Consider the following 19,973-nt stretch of genomic DNA (forward strand, 5'->3'; position numbering starts at 1 on the left):
CACAACTCCTATCAAACATTTCTGAAGGTCATAAAGGGGACTTGGCAAATTAAAATTTCACACAGTTTCACAAACATACAAATGGTACATTTCACAAGGGTAACTAGTATGAGATTTAGAAACCCAGACCATTTCTGTTTTCATTGCCACATAGTCTCCGAGGGGAAACCTTTGTTTTGCAACTTCATGAAGTGTGAAGCAAGATGAATATTTTATTAAGTAGTAATGGCTCTGCAATTAAACATACAATAAAAAGGCTATGCAATTAACATCATCATCATCATCATCATTTAAGACTGACTATGCCTTTCAGCGTTCAGTCCGGAGCATAGCCTCCTTATACAGTTCCTCCATGATCCCCTATTCAGTGCTAACATTGGTGCCTCTTCTGATGTTAAACCTATTACTTCAAATCATTCTTAACCGAATCCTGGTACCTTCTCCTCGGTCTGCCCCGACTCCTCCTACCCTCTACTGCTGAGTGTCTTGGGTAACCTTGCTTCTCCCATGCGTGTAACATGACCCCACCATCTAAGCCTGTTCGCCCTGACTGCTACATCTATAGAGTTCATTCCCAGTTTTTCTTTGATTTCCTCGTTGTGGACACCCTCTTGCCATTGTTCCCATCTACTAGTACCTGCAATTATCCTAGCTACTTTCATATCCATAACCTCAACCTTGTTGATAAGGTAACCTGAATCCACCCAGCTTTCGCTCCCATACAACAAAGTTGGTCGACAGATTGAACGGTGCACAGATAACTTAGTCTTGGTACTGACTTCCTTCTTGCAGAAGAGAGTAGATCGTAGCTGAGCGCTCACTGCATTAGCTTTGCTACACCTCGCTTCCAGTTCTTTCACTATGTTGCCATCCTGTGAGAATATGCATCCTAAGTACTTGAAACTGTCCACCTGTTCTAACTTTGTTCCTCCTATTTGGCACTCAATCCGTTTATATTTCTTTCCCACTGACATTACTTTCGTTTTGGAGATGCTAATCTTCACAACATAGTCCTTACATTTCTGATCTAGCTCTGAAATATTACTTTGCAAACTTTCAATCGAATCTGCCATCACAACTAAGTCATCCGCATATGCAAGACTGCTTATTTTGTGTTCACATATCTTAATCTCACCCAGCCAGTCTATTGTTTTCAACATATGATCCATAAACAATATGAACAACAGTGGAGACAGGTTGCAGCCTTGTCTTACCCCTGAAACTACTCTGAACCATGAACTCAATTTACCGTCAACTCTAACTGCTGCCTGACTATCCATATATCTATATCTTTAATTGCTTGCAAAAGTTTGCCTCCTATTCCATAATCTTGTAGAACAGACAATAACTTCCTCCTAGGAACCCGGTCATATGACTTTTCTAGATCTATAAAGCATAGATACAATTCCCTGTTCCACTCATAACACTTCTCCATTATTTGCCGTAAGCTAAGATCTGGTCCTGACAACCTCTAAGAGGCCTAAACCCACACTGATTTTCATCCAATTGGTCCTCAACTAATACTCGCACTTTCCTTTCAACAATACCTGAGAAGATTTTACCCACAACGCTGATTAAAGAGATACCTCTGTAGTTGTTACAATCTTTTCTGTTTCCATGTTTAAAGATTGGTGTGATTACTGCTTTTGTCCAGTCTGGTGGAACCTGTCCCGACCCCCAGGCCATTTCAATTATCCTGTGTAGCCATTTAAGACCTGACATTCCACTGTATTTGATGAGTTCCGGCTTAATTTCATCCACCCCAGCCGCTTTATTGCACTGCAATCTATTGACCATTTTTTCCACTTCCTCAAATGTGATCCTATTTCCATCATCATTCCTATCCCATTCTACCTCGAAATCTGAAACATTACTGATCGCATTTTCACCTACATTGAGCAACTCTTCAAAATATTCCCTCCATCTGCCCAAGGCATCCACAGGATTCACCAGCAGTTTTCCTGACCTGTCCAAAATACTTGTCATTTCCTTCTTACCTCCCTTTCGAAGACTGCTAATTACATTCCAGAATGGTTTTCCAGCAGCTTGACCCATAGTCTCCAACCTGTTTCCAAAGTCTTCCCACGATTTCTTCTTGGATGCTGCAATTATCTGTTTGGCTTTGTTTCTTTCTTCAACATAACTTTCTCTGTCTACCTGGGTTCTGGTATGTAGCCATTTTTGATACGCCTTCTTTTTCCTTTTACAGGCTGCCTTGACTGTATCATTCCACCAAGCTGTTTGCTTCATCCTACTTTTACACACTACTGTTCCAAGACATTCTTTAGCCACTTCTAGAACTGTGTCCCTGTACCTTGTCCATTCCTTTTCCAATGACTGTAATTGTCTACATTCAACTAACTGGTACCTTTCTGAGATCGCTGTTATGTACTTGTGCCTTATTTCCTTATCCTGAAGTTTCTCCACTCTTATCCTCCTACATATGGACCTGACCTCCTGCGCTTTCGGCCTCACAATCCCAATTTCACTGCAGATTAAATAATGATCAGTGTCATCAAAGAATCCCCTGAATACACGTGTGTCCCTCACAGCCTTCCTGAATTCCTGATCTGTTATTACATAGTCAATGACAGATCTGGTTCCCCTGCCTTCCTAAGTATACCGGTGAATGTTCTTATGTTTAAAAAAGGAGTTTGTGATTACTAAGCCCATACTGGCACAGAAATCCAAGAGTTGTTTCCTGTTCCTGTTGGCCTCCATATTCTCTCCAAATTTGCCCATAACCTTTTCATACCCTTCTGTTCGATTTCCAATCCTGGCGTTAAAATTACCCATGAGCAGAACACTGTCCTTGTCCTTTACTCTAACAACTACATCACTGAGTGCCTCATAAAAACTATCCATCTTATCTTGATCTGTCCCTTCACAATGCGAATATACTGACACAATCCTAATTTTCTTGCTAGACACTGTCAAATCTATCCACATCAGTCGTTCGTTTACATACCTTATTGCAACTACGCTGGGTTCCATTTCTTTCCTGATGTAAATATGCAATTAACACACAGTAGAATTTAATTATTTCTACATCTCCTCAACAACAGAATGGTGCAATGTGTTGTTTGACTGAGTATGATGCACTATTACATTACATAAATTGCATGACCTTTGTGTGAGATCAATAAATAAAACTTTGTGTGAGGTCAACAAATAAATTTAAGAGAGTTCTAAATTTGCTATTTTTACAATAGTTTATACTTTAAACCAAACAATGGAAACTCCAGGTTGGAATATCAACAATGTAAAAAAAGATAGATTGCTATTTGTCGTAAATATGACACATTAAGTTGCAGACAGGCACAATTAAAAGACACTTACACATAAGCTTTCAGCCACAATCTTTATCAGAAAAAGAAAGAGAAACACACACCTTTCATTCACATAAGCAAGCACACCTCACATTTGCATGACTGCTAACACCAGCAGCTTGGACCAGAATCAATGTCAATAACAGGCAACAAATCATCAAACTTTTTGATTCCCAAAACGATCAGAACTATCTATACATGCATATATATCCTCAGTGTGCTAGTCCTACTTGCACATGGCCAATTTTTATGCAGCTGAAAGTTATCCATTAATTTGTGAGTTCATGTTCAGCTTCATGAGGTTGCTGTAATTCCGCTGGCCACTGTTATTACACTTCAATTGCTTCACAGTCCAAAAATAGGAAAGAAACATTAGCAACTTTGAGAAGAAATTATACTATGCATATTTTTATATGGCAGCTGATGATCCAAATTGTTACTATGTCCCATATAAAGCATGCTGTATTTGTGAAGAAGAGCCCAGACAATGGCCTCAAGGTTCTTTTAATCCCTAAATACTTATGATTTGGTGGAAATCTTGGTAACACAGTAACTGTTACTTTTATTCATCAGATTTATGTAGTTGAAATTTTAAAAATAGAAAGTGAGTTGTTACACAAATCTTTACCTCATCTACATCTACAAAACTACACTGCAATTCATAGGCAAGCGCCTAGCAGAGGGTTCATTGAACTACTTCCCCATTATTTCTCTACCATTCTGCTCTCTAACAATATGTGGAAGAGCAAACACTTAAATCTTTCTGTGCAACCTCCGATTTCTCTTGTTTTAGTACAATGAACATTTCTCCTAACGGATAGGGGTGTTAACAAAATATTATCACATTCAGAGGAAGAAGTTGGTGATTGAAATTTTGTGAAAATGTCTCCCCACAATGAACAACGCCTTTGTTTTAATGATTGTAACCCTAACTCGCATATGAAGTCCATGACACTCTTTCCCCCTATTTTATGATAATACAAAACAAGCTGCCCTTTTTTGAACTTTTACGATGTCCTCCATCAATGCTATTAAGGAAGGATCCCATACTGCACAGCAATACTCTAGCAGAGAATGGACAAGGGTAGGCCGGCCGGTGTGGCCAAGCGGTTAAAGGCGCTACAGTCTGGAACCGCGTGACCGCTACGGTCGCAGGTTCGAATCCTGCCTCGGGCATGGTTGTGTGTGATGTCCTTAGGTTAGTTAGGTTTAAGTAGTTCTAAGTTCTAGGGGACTGATGACCTTAGACGTTAAGTCCCATAGTGCTCAGAGCCATTTGAACCATTTTTTGACAAGGGTAGTGTAGGCAGTCTAGTGGATTTGTTCCATCTGCTAAGTGCTCTGCCAATAAAACGTAAGTCTTTGGTTTGCCTTCCCCACAACATTATCCATGTAACTGATCAAACTTAAGTTGTTCATAATTGTAATCCCTAGTTATTTAGTTGAATTGACAGTCTTTAAATAGTATGATTTATTGTGTAACCGACATTTAGCGCATTGCTTTTAATAATCATGTGGATGACTTAGCACTTTGCATTATTTAGAGTCAATTGACACTTATTGCATCTTATAGATACCTTGTGTAAATCATTTTCCAATTGGTTTTTATCATCTGATGACTTTACAAGACAGTAGCATAATCTACAAACAATCCGAGAGGAATGCTCAAAACGTCTCCTAATCTGTTTATATAGATTAGGAACTGCAGTGAGTCTGTTATACTTTCTTGGGGAAAACCTGTTTTACTCCATGGCTTTCCATCAATTACTATGAACTGTGACCTTCCTGAGAGGAAATCAAGAATCTAGTTGCACAACTGAGATGATACTCCATATGCAATTTGATTAGAAGCTGCTTGTGAGGAATGGTATTAGAAGTCTTCTGGAAACCTAGATATTTGGAATCAATTTGAAATCCCCTGCTGGGAACACTCATTACTTGATGACAATGAAGAGCTAGTTGCGTTCAACAAGAATCATGTTTCCTGAATCCATACTGACCATGGGTCAATAGGGCATTTTCAGCAAGGTAATTCATAGTGTTCAAACACAGCAAACAATCGAAAATCCTACTGCAAATCGATGTCAGTGATATGTATCTGTAATTTAGTGGATTACTATTTCCTTTCTCAAATAATTGTGTGACATGTGCAGCTTTCCAGTCTTTGCATACGGATCTTTTGTCAAGAGAGTGGTTGTGTATGTATGTTCAGTATAGAACCATTGTATCAGCATACTCCATAAGGAACATAACTAGAACAGAATCTGGACCAGACAACTTGTTTTTATTAAGTGAATTCAGTTGCTTCACTACTTCAAGGGTATCTACTTCTAAGTTACTCATATTGGCAGCTGTACTTGCTTTGAATTCTGGAATATTTACTTCAACTTCTTTCGTGAAGGAACTCTGGAAGGCTAGGTTTAGTAACTCTGCTTTAGCAGCACCGTTATCGATAGTATTTACATAACTATTGCACAGAGAAGACAATGACTGTGTCTTGCTGTCAGCATACTTTACAGTCAACTAGAATCTCTTTGGATTTTCTGCCAGGCTTTGAGACAAAGTTGTATTGTGGAAACTGTTATAAGCCTCTCACATTGAAGTTCAGACTGAATTTCAAGCTTCTGTGAAAGATCACCAATCCTGGGGATTTTGCATTCATTTAAATTTGACACACTTTCTTTGTTGCTCCTGCAACAGTGTTCTGACCTGTTTTGTGCAACATGGGGGATCAGATCCATCTTTCGTTAATTTATTTGTATAAATCTCTGAACTGCTGTAATTACTATTTCTATGAATTCAAGCCACATCTGGTCAACACTTCCATAGTTAGTTCAGAAGGAACGGAGACTGTCTCTTGGGGAGGCACCAAGGTAACTTTTATCTACTTTATTAAATAGATACATTATGTTTATTTTTGGTGGGTTTAGATGTTATGGTAGTCAGTCTTGCAACAATAACCTTGTTGTCATTAATCCCTGTATCTGTGATCATGCTCTCTATTTTCTTAAGATTATTTGTTGCTACGAGATCAAGTATGTTTTTTGCACTTTACACTTTGAGCAGGCTCTTGATCAAATTACACAAAATAATTTTTGGAGAAAACTTTTAGTACACTTTTGGAGAATGTTTTCGGCCTACCAACAGATTTGAACAAGTATTTTCACCAACATAATGAGGATAGATTAAAGTCACCACCAACTATAACATAATGAGTGGGGTATTTATTTAAGATTATACTCGAGTTTTCTTTTACCCTTTCAGCAAATGTATAATCTCAGGGGTCAGAAAAGGAACCACATTAATTTATCACAGCTGTCAAATGTAACCTCTATCCATACTCACATGTACCATGTACCATCTACTCCAATTTCACAACAAGATAAACTACTACTAACAGCAATAAACATACCACCACCTCCTGTGTTGCTCTACCCATTCTGAACACCGTTAGGTCCTTTGCAAAAATTTCTGCTCAACTTATCTCCAGCTGTAGCAAGCTTTCAGTACTCATAATGATTTGAGCTTATTAAGAGGAACCCTACACTACCACTCTATGATGCAAGTCGAAGAACCTCCAAGACTACATGGTCACAAAACTGTATGAGCCTTTGATTCAGAAGCTATGCTTGGCTCTGTATCAAAGTTCTGCAATCAGTCCTGCCAACAATGCTACAGAACCTGATGAACCAAGCATAGTGATTGCTGAGCAAAACAGCTCTCAGATTCTGAAGAGGACTGACAGAGATGTTGCACAAAACATGCCCAGGAGATTCACACGAGATGTACTCAATGACGTAATCAGAGATTGGCAATATTACGATTCTCTTGCTGTTCTACTCTTGGAATTTCTTCTATTCAATGACAATAATGAACAATGTTAAGAAAAGGGTAGTTGCTACTTACACATCCATGATCACAGTCTCTGGCTGCTTTGTGTGTGTGTGTGTGTGTGTGTGTGTGTGTGTGTGTGTGTGTGTGTGTGTGTGTGTGTGTGTGGTCCAATTCTAATGAAGTCCTGTTCGGCCAAAAGCTTTGTTTGAGAGTCTGTGACTCAGTATCTGCACTATATGGTGAGTAGCAACTATCCTTTTCATAATACTGTCATTATCCCATCCTGGATTTTACAGTACTGAACACTTTGATAACAACACACCCATCAATAAACACACCCTAGTATACAGTCGAACCTCACATAGCGGTAATTCGTTCCAGAATCTTACCCGGAATGTGAAATACTCTATACAATCTATCCCGTATAAATTAAGGTAAAATACAGCAATGAATTCCATGCAGAAGAGTTACTAAAAGTTTTACCTTATTCATGCCATTTATCCAAAGAAAATTATACATACAGTATTATATACTTTAAATTTTTTTTTTTTTTTTTTTTTTTTTTTTTTTTTTTTTAAAAAGAACTAGGAAGCTATCTATAGTCATTTGTTTCTGCTGATGCTTCAATATTTGGTGAAAATGCAACACTGTATTACCATCAAATAAATTTGTAGTGCGATTCTCATGCTTTCAGCATTTCTTTTATTGCGACAAAAGTTTGCTGCTTTGCTTTTACCAACTTCTCCTCTGAAGAACTCCTCTCCACAACTTCCTGCTGTGAAACACACTGCAACTCCATAAGCTCTTCAGTGGTCATTTCTTGTCTGTGATCTTCCACAAGGTCATCAATATCACTGTTATGCACTTCTAGTCCCATGCTCTTGGCCAAAGACATAATTTCATTGACTATAGGCTTCGCAGGTAATGGCTCAAATGCCTCAGAGTCACATTCAACAATGCACTCCAGCCAAAGCTTCTTCCAAGCAGAAGTGAGATTTTTCTTGGTAATGCCTTCCCATGCCTTTTCAATCATCTGGACACAGGCAACAATGTTGAAGTGATATTTTCAAAACTCTCCGAGAGTGAGATTGGTAGCTTTAGTCAACTCAAAGCAATCCTTGAAGTTTGCTTTAGTGTAAAGTTAAAAATAATCTGGTCAATAGGCTGGAGTAACAGAGTGGTGTTGGGAGGCAGAAACTGGATCCTGATGAACTGAAATTCTTCAAGGAGGTGGTTTTGTAGGCCTGGAGAATGGGCAGGAGCATTGTCCGTAACAAGCAAAACATGGAGTGGCAGATTAATCTCAAACAAATATTTTTTCCACTAAAGAACCAAACACTTCATTGATCCAATCACAAGAAAGATCACATGTCACCGAAGCCTTGTGGTTGGACCTCCACATCACATTTAACCTGTTCTTCTGGACTTTACACTTTTTCAAGGCTCATGGAGTTTTCAAATGGTGAAAAGGAATAGCAGTGTGAAACGGTTTTTCATCGGCTTGTGTCTGGGCAACGCTTTCTCCTCTGCTGTTACGAAGGTACGCTTTGGCATCTTTTTCTAAAACAGATCTGACTAGTCATGATTTAAAACCTATTGCTTCAGATAACTCTCAAAATCTATGAGCATCTTGAAGTTACTGATAAAATTCTCTGCTGCCTTTGTGTCGGAGCTGACTCCTTCGCTGTGCCTCACAATGCTGTGGATGCTGGTGGTTCTCTTAAACTTCTTGAACCCAACCGGCTTCCCTTTAACACTTACTCAGCTGCTGATGACCATGGCATCATCTAAACAAGGTCAGCAAAAATCATTCTCACCTTCTTATGAATGACGTTCTTGTTAATAGTGTCGCCTTGCAATTGCTTTTCGTTCATCCATATAATGACAAACTTTTCGACATCATCCAGAATACAAAACTGTTGCTTAGACACTCTTGTCACTCCCTCTGAAGCACCTATTTCCTTAATCTTGTCCTTGTTCCTGAGGATGGTGCTAATAGTTGATGTAGAATTATTGTACGTGTGTGCTATTTAAGCAATGCCCACAACACATTCACATTTTTCCACGATTTTGTTTCATTTGTAAGGTCATTTTCTTTCTCTTATGGTTGTCTTCTTGCTGCTTTATCTTTAGGGACATTTCTACATATGTTATTAAAATCTGCACACAAAAATCACAGTGTGAACTCAAGTATAGAAAAATGTATGATCACAAGTTGCATGCACTAAGATGTTTGCAAAAACAGTGCTAAACCCAGTGTGCGGTACGTACTGAAGACACTGTTCATATGCCACTGCTGACAATGAAAAGTGTTCAAATTGTTGAAAGTTTCCCCTGTCATGTGCGAACAGATGGCGACATCACATTAAATCGTCACTTATTATGCAGCACATCGTTCTTTAAACTAGTCATTCTTTTACAATTTGTTTTGCTCACTACGTGAATTGCCCATTAAGTGAGATTCTACTGTAAAAGAGAAACGTGAGATACACACAGGGCACATGTTAACTTATATATGAGTTCAATATATTTAAAAAGAAAGATGATGAGACTTACCAAACAAAAGCGCTGGCAGGTCGATAGACACACAAACAAACACAAACAAACACACAAAAATCTAGCTTTCGCAACCAACGGTTGCCTCGTCAGGAAAGAGGGAAGGAGAAGGGAAGACAAAAGGATATGGGTTTTAAGGGAGAGGGTAAGGAGTCATTCCAATCCCGGGAGCGGAAAGACTTACCTTAGGGGGAAAAAAGGACAGGTATACACTCGCACACACACACATATCCATCCGCATATACACAGACACAAGCAGACATTTAAATATATTTTTCCCACGTGGAATGTTTCCCTCTATTATATTCATATATATGAGTTCAGATAGATTCCTGCAGTGACACGTCTAGTGACTTAAATTCTCAAGATATTTCCCCTTCCCTCTAGTACATTCGTATTTCTCTATGACCTATAAGTTATAACTACAAACAAGAAAACAATGTATATAAAATATACCTAAGATTTTCTAGTAACTGTGCACGGAATGAAATAAATATAAAGTCACAACTGATTGTCTCCAAACCAAATAATTAATTACACCCATTATAGCTAATTAACAGTTGTCTCTCACTTTCCAAAGTAAAATTCATTTCCCAGAGAATTTTAAGTTTTTGAGATAAAATCTCCTCCCTGTGTCAACACATCATACTTAGACTAAACTGAACAGCACTAAAGTAGTAATAGTTACACATCCTCCACCATGCTTATACAGTTACAGACTTACTTTGAATATTAAATGCTACAGGTTTTGATGACTGCAGCAATGACTGACCAGGTCTGATGTTAGCCTGTTGGATTACACCTGTATTTACTGTTGATCCATCCACAAATAAACGTTTTTTTGCTGTACTATTTGGTGGGACAGGTGACTGGAATCTTTCTGATACAGATGACACTGGAGACTGTGCAGAATCTGAAATAAATATCAAGACACAGTAATTACTTATTCAGTTTGCTCTCTAATCAAAATCATTTACAAATAATTACAGATGGCTGCATCAGTAACTAAAGTTTTGACTACTCCGCCAGAAGCCTAAGCCATCGTATAAATTGGGATGTAAAATCACATTTAAATGGTGGAGAAAGCTAAGAAGCTGACAAGGAAGCAGAGAAAAACCAAGAAATGAAATAAATATAGGACTCTTACATACAATACAACTAAAACACGCATTTTTTAGAATAACACCATCCAAATTGTTTAATGAATTTTTATTTATTATAGCATATTTTGGCTACTGCCTTCTTCAGATCCTGGAACAGATCACAGTAACACAAAAATGAAAAGTAAAAAATTATATATCAATTATCAGATGATAAAGGTCAAACATCATCCAACAAAGCTTAGAACTATTCCTAAGTGGGTTATAAACTGTCAACTCAGTTCAAACGTTTACAGGTATGCAAGTGCTAGCTGATAGGTGACATTAATGGGATACTCTCCTTCTGTTCATGTGTTTGCACCTCATCTCAGTTGGGCCAATGGTGACCCTGTTGGTTGCACAGCAACCTACTGCTCCTCGGAAAGGAAGAGTTCTTCGTTCTTCCAGACAAATGTGATAAATGACACACCTATAGTGCAATTAGAACTACTTTGTACTTGAAAACTAGCCGAGTGTGTGGCCTTGAGAGAATGCAGGCCATTTCCATGCTGAGATTCAGCATCCTTCACACCCTGTGCCACTACTTACTCATTAGCACTCAGTAACTGCTAACACCTGGTCTTGTGCGTGTCATGTGTGAGTTACATTATCTTACTGTCTACTTTTCGTCTGTTTCCATTGCATGTGTGTGAAGAATTACTGGTGACTTGTCCATACGAAATGCCCTAAAATAAAAAGCACGGCCGTCCTAGAATCCACAGTCTGAAACCACCTTTGAAGAAAGTGGGAAAAAGAATACCACTGCGAAAACAATCGTGTGAATACATCTGCAACATATGACTATATTTTGAGATGCAAAGGGAAAAAGGAGGGCCTCTTATTTCTGCAAATAAGGTAGTCCAGAGGACTGTGGCGGCATTAAGAATAAGCAGAAAAACAGTTATAAATATAAGCAAAAAACAAAATGAAAAACTGAACACACATTCCAGACCATCAAATCTTAATTCAGAACTACCAAGTCTGGGAACTCTTTGGGGGGGGGGGGGGGGGGGGGGGGGGACACGTTGTGTCAAGAAATGTATGACAAATCTTAATTTTTTGAACAAGATATCATTCGCATACATTTGTGTACATATTATCACCGTACAGAACATCCAACATTACTAAAACGGCAACTAACGCTTAAAGAAGTTTATCTTTTTGTTGGCAGTAAGTCATCTCGTCGGTTAGTATTATTAAACCTGGGGTTCAATTATGAAAAAGTCTCTGGTTGTAAGTTACTCTCAGAACAGCAGGGTATTGCTGCATGGTGATGCTGATTTTTGCGGCATGTAAAGGACATTGCTTTCGATTATGTAGTGCGGCAATAAGAAACATGGGTGAATTTTGGCCCTATGCTGAAGCCAGGTTGGGATCACAAGAAGGAAGGCAGTATCTGTTGACAAAGGAAGCAGAATTGTTGTTGTCCATGCAGGTACAGCCCATGGGTTTGTTTCTGGCTGTTTATGCATTTTATAGGTCAAAGAAAACCTCGAATTTTCATCAAGAAATGAACCACACCATACGATGGTTTGAAAATTCACTGTTATCAAATTAGGAGAAACCGCCATACGTTATTATTGACAATGCGCCATCCACACTGTTGTAAAGGACAAAGCCCCAAACGATATATAGAAAAGAAGGAATCACACAGTGGTCATGACAAAATAATATAAAATTTGACGACGGTATGAAGAGAGTGGAACTATTAGAACTTAAGTCACAACGTAAGCCACGGCACCCAACATATGATGTAGACAAAGTTGCCAACAATCAGGGACATTCTGTAATTAGTTTACCATCCTGTAATTGTCGCTTTAATACTATAGAGCTCATATAGGCTCAAACTAAGGGGTACACAGGACGTGAACACAAGAAATTCAAACTTTCAGAAGTGGAAAGACTTTTACATGACGCTGTTTTTGAAGTAACTGTGGAAAGTTGGAGCAATGTTGTAGCACATACAAAAGGTGTTATTCAGGAAGCATGGAAGAATGAATACTTATTGGAAAATACTGTTTCCAAAAATAATTATTGCTGCCAGCGAGTCATCTGAAAGTTCCAGCGACACAGGTATAGGCGGCATTTTCGAGTTGTCAGAGGCAGAACACGTCGAGTGATAATATGTTGCAACAAAATGTGTACCTTTTGGTGATGGGGGTTTCACTGTTTTGTTATTTTGAGTTTTATGATCTGCTGCAAAATTCATGGCACAAGACAAAAACGTAACAATAACCCTCTCTAAGCAGCAGTACATGTGCTTCTTTTCCCCACCCTGCATAAGTTATATCAGCAGTTCAATAGTACCGCACTAGCAGAAGCCTACACACAGCGGCAGCTGGCACCACTGCGTGGCTGCTCAGTGAACCGTCACGTACAAAGTAGTTTTAATCGCACTGTAATACAGAGGTATGCTGCAAAGGAAACCAAAATTCCACTCACACCCAAATACTATGAGACACAGTTTAAGACTAAGAAAGAGAGAAAAGGAAGAACACCATGTAAACTGTGGCGTGCAAATTCTTTTTCATAAGGTGTACATCAACAGTGAAATTATCCAGCAGCAAGGCATAAATGCAACAATGGACAAATGAAACACTAAACAAATAGCAGAGATACAAGTTCTGTCCTAAGATGAAACAGTCAATACGATAATGACTCCAAGTTGATTGGAATAGAAAGGGAAAGGAAGGAAAGCAGGAGAAGTAGGGGGTGCGGGAGTGGTGGTGGGGCACTGTAAACAAATATAAATAGCTCATTAAACTAATGAGACAATAATAATAGATGATTATTAATTTACTACAGTTAAAAGGAGAATAAATTCTGAGAATTAGTGTCACTTTTCATGCGGCAACTTTGTTTAAAAGTGAATCTTCATTAATTGGAAAAATGTAATAGAAGGAAACTGAAGAAGTTTAACTTGGACCAATATTACACAGTTTTCAAAATCCTAAGAGAAGAAAGGACATACTGAAAAGGTAGTCAAGAATATTTCGCGACTTTCACGTGGCAATATGTTAATAAATTCGTACTACGTGATTACTCATTGGAAGCACAACAGTAGGATGGTCAAGACTGAGTGACTATACAACCTGAAAGGAACTGAAGACTTACGATCACTTTGAATCCATACACTTTACAAAAATGAATGTATGAAGTGTGATCAGAAAGTAAGGTATATTTCTGTTTTTCTTACACACACACACACACACACACACACACACACACACACAAAACTATTTATTCATCCACGTCAACTTTATCCCCTTCAAAGTAATCCCCCTCTGATATAACACAATCGTGAGCACTTTTTCCACTGTTGGAAGCCCTTCTGGGACTCACTTTTTAATGTGTGTTCAGCTCCTTCAGCAGTTCTGTTTTTATCTCATCAATGGTGGCAAACAAGTTCATGGTTCTCTTCAGACTTGGGAATAGATAAAAGTCACAGGAGGCCATGTCCAGAGAATACAATGGACAAGGCCACATAACGGTTTTGTTTTTTGCCAAAAGATCACAAACAAGCATTGATTTGTGAGCGGGTGCATTATCGTGATGCAGTTTCCACAAGTGGTTTCGCCACAAATTTGTTCGTTTTTTTGCGGATTGATTTGTGCACACAGCATGTAACTTCCAGGTAGTATTCCTTGTTGACCATACAATCATAAGGCAGGAACTCATGATTCACTATGCCATTGTAATTAAAGTAAACAGCGAAAGACCCGATGTACCTTCAATCATGATGCACGCGATTTCTGAGATTACTTGTCCATACAGGTCACAGGCCTGTTTATAGAGGACACCTGAGTCAGTCCCCTGGTGCGCTCTGGTGAGCCACCAAAGAAACTATTATTTAAGCAATCACAAATGTGTGCTCGGCCTGCTCTGTAACCTGTATTACTGGTATCCTGTCCATGTGTTCAATGCTACACACAATTTGCACTGCCTTGTATCTTACGTAATGCTCTATAAAGTACTTTGTTCCACAAATCGTGTTTGTTCTTCCTATAGCAAGAACCTTCACACGTGATTGAAATTGATGAATTTTTTTTCAGTCTTGGTTCCTTAGGCAGGTTCTATTGGGATGAGTGGGCATCGGTTTCAATATAATAAACACATACCTATGTTTCAACGCCTGTTGTAACCTTGATTAGAAATTCTGGATCGTTGTCAACTTCCTTCAGCAATTCCTTAGCGATGTCTATGTGACATCGTTTTTGGTTAAAATTCAACAGTTCTGAAACAAACTTTGCTGCTAAGGTTTCATTCCCAAAAAATTTGAAAAATTACTTGCCATGAGCCAAAGGATATGCCAATGACATCAGCAATCTCTCTGATGGTGATTCGACCATTTTCCAGAACCATATTCTTTACTTCTTTTACACTGTCGTCAGTAGTTGATGTGCTGGGGCATCCAGGACATTCATCGTCTTCAAAGCCTTCTCAGCTCTTTTTGAAACGATTGTACCATTTGTAAACTCTTGTCTTACTCACAACAGATTCACCAAAAGCCACAGTCAACATTTTGAGTTCAGTGCTGCACTTTATTCCATTTTTTGAAGCAAAATTTAATGTCACTTCTTTGACCCATCTTTTTTGAAAATAAAAATACGCCAAGCACTCAAAAACACGTAAGTCCTTTTCAATTGTCAACAATAAACTAAATATCCAAAACAGCTGAAAATGTAAACCTACGTCAAGAATATGTGTAGCAACAAGACAATTTTTTTAAAAAAATCAGATGCATAAGGACTGCAAAATTAAAACATGCCCATTACTTTTTTGATCACAGCTCATATCTGTGTGTGTGTGTGTGGGCGCACGCGCACACCCGTGTTTTCCACATCTGCTAAACCATTAGACCGATTCCAACCAAACTTGGTACATAAATCCCATCGCTGTGGAGGTAAGAACCACATACCTATCATAATTGAGGAGATATAAAACAACGGGGGGTGGGGGAGGCCTTACCTTTCCCTCCACACTTAGGTTCAGTGTGCTGGATTTATTAAAGACCTTCTTTCCTTCTCCTGATCCCTACAGTGGAAACACTCTTTCGCTATCATTAAGATTCCACTTGAAGACAATACTGAACCCTGCCTGACTCAGTTCACCTCTCAATCCAACTGTGATATACCTCCATTGCCCCCAATCACCCTGTTAACATTCCAGAATTTCTTAACCTCAAACTGTGCAACACCATCATTTCCCAAATCTCTTAGCATGGAAGGTAACCTTACATCTGCTAAAAAACCGTAATCCACCACCTAAAAACTGACTCCGATCTTAGGGCAGGGAGTTTTTAGTTCTCAGGCAGTACCTGCAGATTTGTTTACACCAGGAGTGCATTTTCACTGATAATTACAGTATGATAGTTCCTTGTGAGTAATTTAGTATGTGCCCGAGAGTCTTGTGAGAGAAGATGTCTGAAGCATTTACCCACAGCAGGGGAAGAGCATCTGTGAGAGCTGAGAGATCGCTCTCTGCAAGATTTTCCTGTCGTAGATCTGTGCGTGAAGGAAGAAGTTGTGATGGAAGATCGTTGGGCTGCAGCTGCACTTTCAATACTTTTAGTGGCAAAGAAAAAACTTAAACAACCGTATTTGTATTGGATAAGAGAGCGGGATAAGTGGCAGGATGATTTTGGATCATACTGGAAATTCCATTGTAAACCTTGTAATGGGAAATCCACATCAATATCGAAATGTTAAGAGACTAACAGCAATGGAGATGGAAGAAATATTCTATATAATTGGGCCCAAATCTTCCAATCTATATACTATTAGCGTGTAGGATGGGCTGCTAGTGATACTAATATTTCTACCATCAGCTATGTTTATTCTCTTTAATATTCGATAAAGTAACAATACGATGAAATAACATGACACTAGTTTTATCTATTGACTTCACTTGTTTCTTTATGTTAATTACTCTATACTATAAAATTAGTTTGCCTGATTCTTTGAACTGTGGATATTCTGGTAAATTTCTTCTGTGAAGGTGTCAAAAACTGTATCCAGTCCAGCAAACTAACTTTGCTTCTTGTCCCAGTTCCCGTAGTCTAGTATTGTACATTCCATAATGCTGAGCTTTCCTTGTACAACCTAATTAAACACGCAACTTGGTCACGAGTCCACTTCCTACCAGCTTTCTTCATCACTTTTTTGCCAACACATCACTGACATTCCCACACAGTGTGTATCCATAACAGCAATCTCAACTGGCCTGACAATGCTGGTACACATTTATAGAACAGCTCGTTGTAATGTTGATGAAGCACAGTGGTTAGAGTGCTAGTCAGACATTCCTGCTGAGGACTTTTGTTGAAGCCAAGAACTTTCAAACTAAACTAATTGCTCATGCTGTTCGTTTAGGAGCTACAATGGACACTTTCTTCACTCAGAAACATTCCATGACTACATATTGTGGCTTAAAATGTACAGTTCCATGGATACTTTTAGTCAGTACGTGCGAGACTACGGCAAAATATATTACAAAAATGTGGTAGTGTATGAACTGTGAAATACAGAACAAATATGGAATGCAATATGGCCACTCAGCACTATCCCAAGTACTCTCAGCTCTGCTGACAATGCCGGTACAGTTTTTCTTGTCTAAGAGCTCCTGCGAGGGGCCCTCGAGAGATGGAGCTTGCAGTATGCACGAGAGATCTAAACTTGTAGAGCATGACTATCTGAAATCTTGTCCCTCCCTCAAACTCTGCTGGTGAACTGATTTGTGGCACTGTTTAGACAAAATTTATTACCTGCAAATGCTCTCCAAGAGTGAAAACCTCTTGCATGTATACCTAGCTTTGTAATCCAAATAGCCAACAAAGGCTTCACCACTATTACTTTGAATTGCAGTGATTCTCAGGCGGAAGGAGACCACCGGCTGTCAGATGCGTCCACCTACAGACCCTGCCACAGTGACCCTATACCAGAAATCGAACAGGATCTCCATACTTTCCTCAAATCCTTAGGCCCATCACAGAAACTATCCCCCGAGTCTATGCCTCCCCTCATTGTTACCAATTCCTGCACTCCCACTTTCTAAATGCTTCCAGGAGCCCATAAACATAATCACCTAGGATGCCTCACTGTGGCCAGTTTTCTGTACCCCTACTGACAGAATCTCTGTTGTGGTGGACCAACACCTTCAGCCTACTATCTCTAATCCACCCTCCTACAGAAATGACACTAACCATTTCCTCCATCGACTTTCAACAGTTCATGTTCCTTTATCACAAGGCACTCTGTCTGTCACTACTGATGCCACTTCCCTTTGCACTAACATCCCTAACGCCCATGGCCTTGCTACTATTGGTCTGACTCCGTTCCTACAACCTCTTTCCGGTCTCCATGACCAACCATAAACTCAATCACAATTACTTCTTTGAAGCCATCACATTCAAACAAATGTGCGGTATAGCAATCGGCACTACATGGCACCGTCCTACGCCAATTTATTTAAGAATCATCTACAGGAATCTTTCCTAACCACCCACAATTCCAAATCACTCATCTTGTTCGGATTCACTGATGACATTTTGGTGATCTGGACTGAGAATGAGTACACTCTATCAACATTCCTTAACACCTACACCCACAATTACTTCACCTGGTCCTCCTCAAGCTAACAAGCCACCTTCAAAGTTAACCTCTACCTCAAGGATAGCCACATCAGTACCTCCATCCATATCAAGATCAAATCTACCAACCACCAACAATACCTCCACTGACAGCTGCCACAATACCAAGAAGTCCCTTCCATACAGCTTAGGCACCTGTGGCCACAGCATCCCACCCATCTAATGAAATTACTCTCCCAAACTTGTTCAGAAACAGATCTCCTGTGCCTTATCTCTCCAGTAACCTCACATTTCTCCCTTACCCGCTGTCTGGACACAAAGGAGCACTCCACTTGTGACTCAGTACCAACCAGGTCACATTCTCACCATGGCCTGAAATGAGGATTATCCTACCCACTATCCTTCTCACCCCCTCCACAGTGGTATTCTGCCACCCACCAATATGCAATATCCTCGTCCATCCTTATTCCACTCCTGAGTCGTCCAGCCTTTGGCCTCGTGGCTCATATCTCTGTAACAGACCTACGTGCAAGATCTGTCCCATGCATACATCCACCATCACCTACTCCACTCCAGTCACAGGCATCTCCTACCCCATCAAAGTCGTGGCAACTTGTAAAAGCAGTCATGTGGTCTACTAACTGAGCTGTAACCACTTTCCTACTTTCCACATGGGCATGACACCAACAAGCTATCTGACTACATGAATGTCCAATGACAAACTGTGGCCAAGAGACAGCTGGACCTTCCAACTGCTGAATATGCTTCACTTCAATGACTGCTTCACAGCCTGTGCCATCTGGATCCTCCATACCAACACCAGCTTTTCTGAATTGCGCAGGTGGGAATTCTCTTCGTAATTTATCCTACATTCTCACAGCTCCTACAGTATATCCTACATTCCTGTAATGCCCCGGGCCTATATTTTTGGTAATCCCTGTCCTTCACCTACCAACCGCTTACCTGCTCCTACTCCAGCACTACCCAGTTTTCTATTCCACCAGTGCACACACTAGTCATTTTCACCTTTTCTACTTTTTTTTGCCCCTCCCCCCACCCCCTATCTACCGACTGCACCTAGCAGCACCCTATCCATGCATGCTCCCACAAAAAGGTCCCCTACCCCTCCCCTGCTACCCATACCCCTACCCCTTCCCACCTCAATCTCTTTCTTACTCCCACCACCCACAATTGCTTTTCCATCAGGAGCAGTTGCTGATGCACTCAGTCCTCAACAGACAGTGGTAATGTGACCTCTGTCCTATCCAAAGGCCTCACCTTCAGCCCCACTCCCAGATTTAACCAAACAGCCCTCGTCAAAAATTTACTGTCCTACACCCGTACTCTCTGCTGGAAATATCACTTTGCCACGAAGAAAAATGTTCCTAATCCTACTCCTAATGATCCAACTCCCCAAGACAATATCCAAATTGAACCATGCCTGGAACAGTTCCGTCCTCCGTCACAGCGGAACCCACCTCCTCTTCCTCAAAATCACCCTCTCCTAACCTTCCAGGAATTTCTGAC

At 39.8% G+C, this 19,973-nt stretch overlaps 1 protein-coding gene across 4 annotated transcripts in view; it reads right to left on the reverse strand.

Annotated features, from left to right (window-relative positions):
• LOC126191008 (retinoblastoma-like protein 1) overlaps nucleotides 1-19,973 on the reverse strand; it is a 146,774-nt gene that overhangs the window by 36,931 nt on the left and 89,870 nt on the right. For all 4 annotated transcript variants that reach the window (XM_049931691.1, XM_049931689.1, XM_049931693.1 and 1 more), the window contains one exon: nucleotides 10,444-10,632. In XM_049931691.1, coding sequence (XP_049787648.1) covers nucleotides 10,444-10,632 — 189 coding nt within the window. The remainder of the gene's footprint in view (nucleotides 1-10,443; nucleotides 10,633-19,973) is intronic.

The sequence above is a fragment of the Schistocerca cancellata genome, chromosome 6 (assembly GCF_023864275.1).
Source record: "Schistocerca cancellata isolate TAMUIC-IGC-003103 chromosome 6, iqSchCanc2.1, whole genome shotgun sequence".
Classification (NCBI taxonomy): domain Eukaryota; kingdom Metazoa; phylum Arthropoda; class Insecta; order Orthoptera; family Acrididae; genus Schistocerca; species Schistocerca cancellata.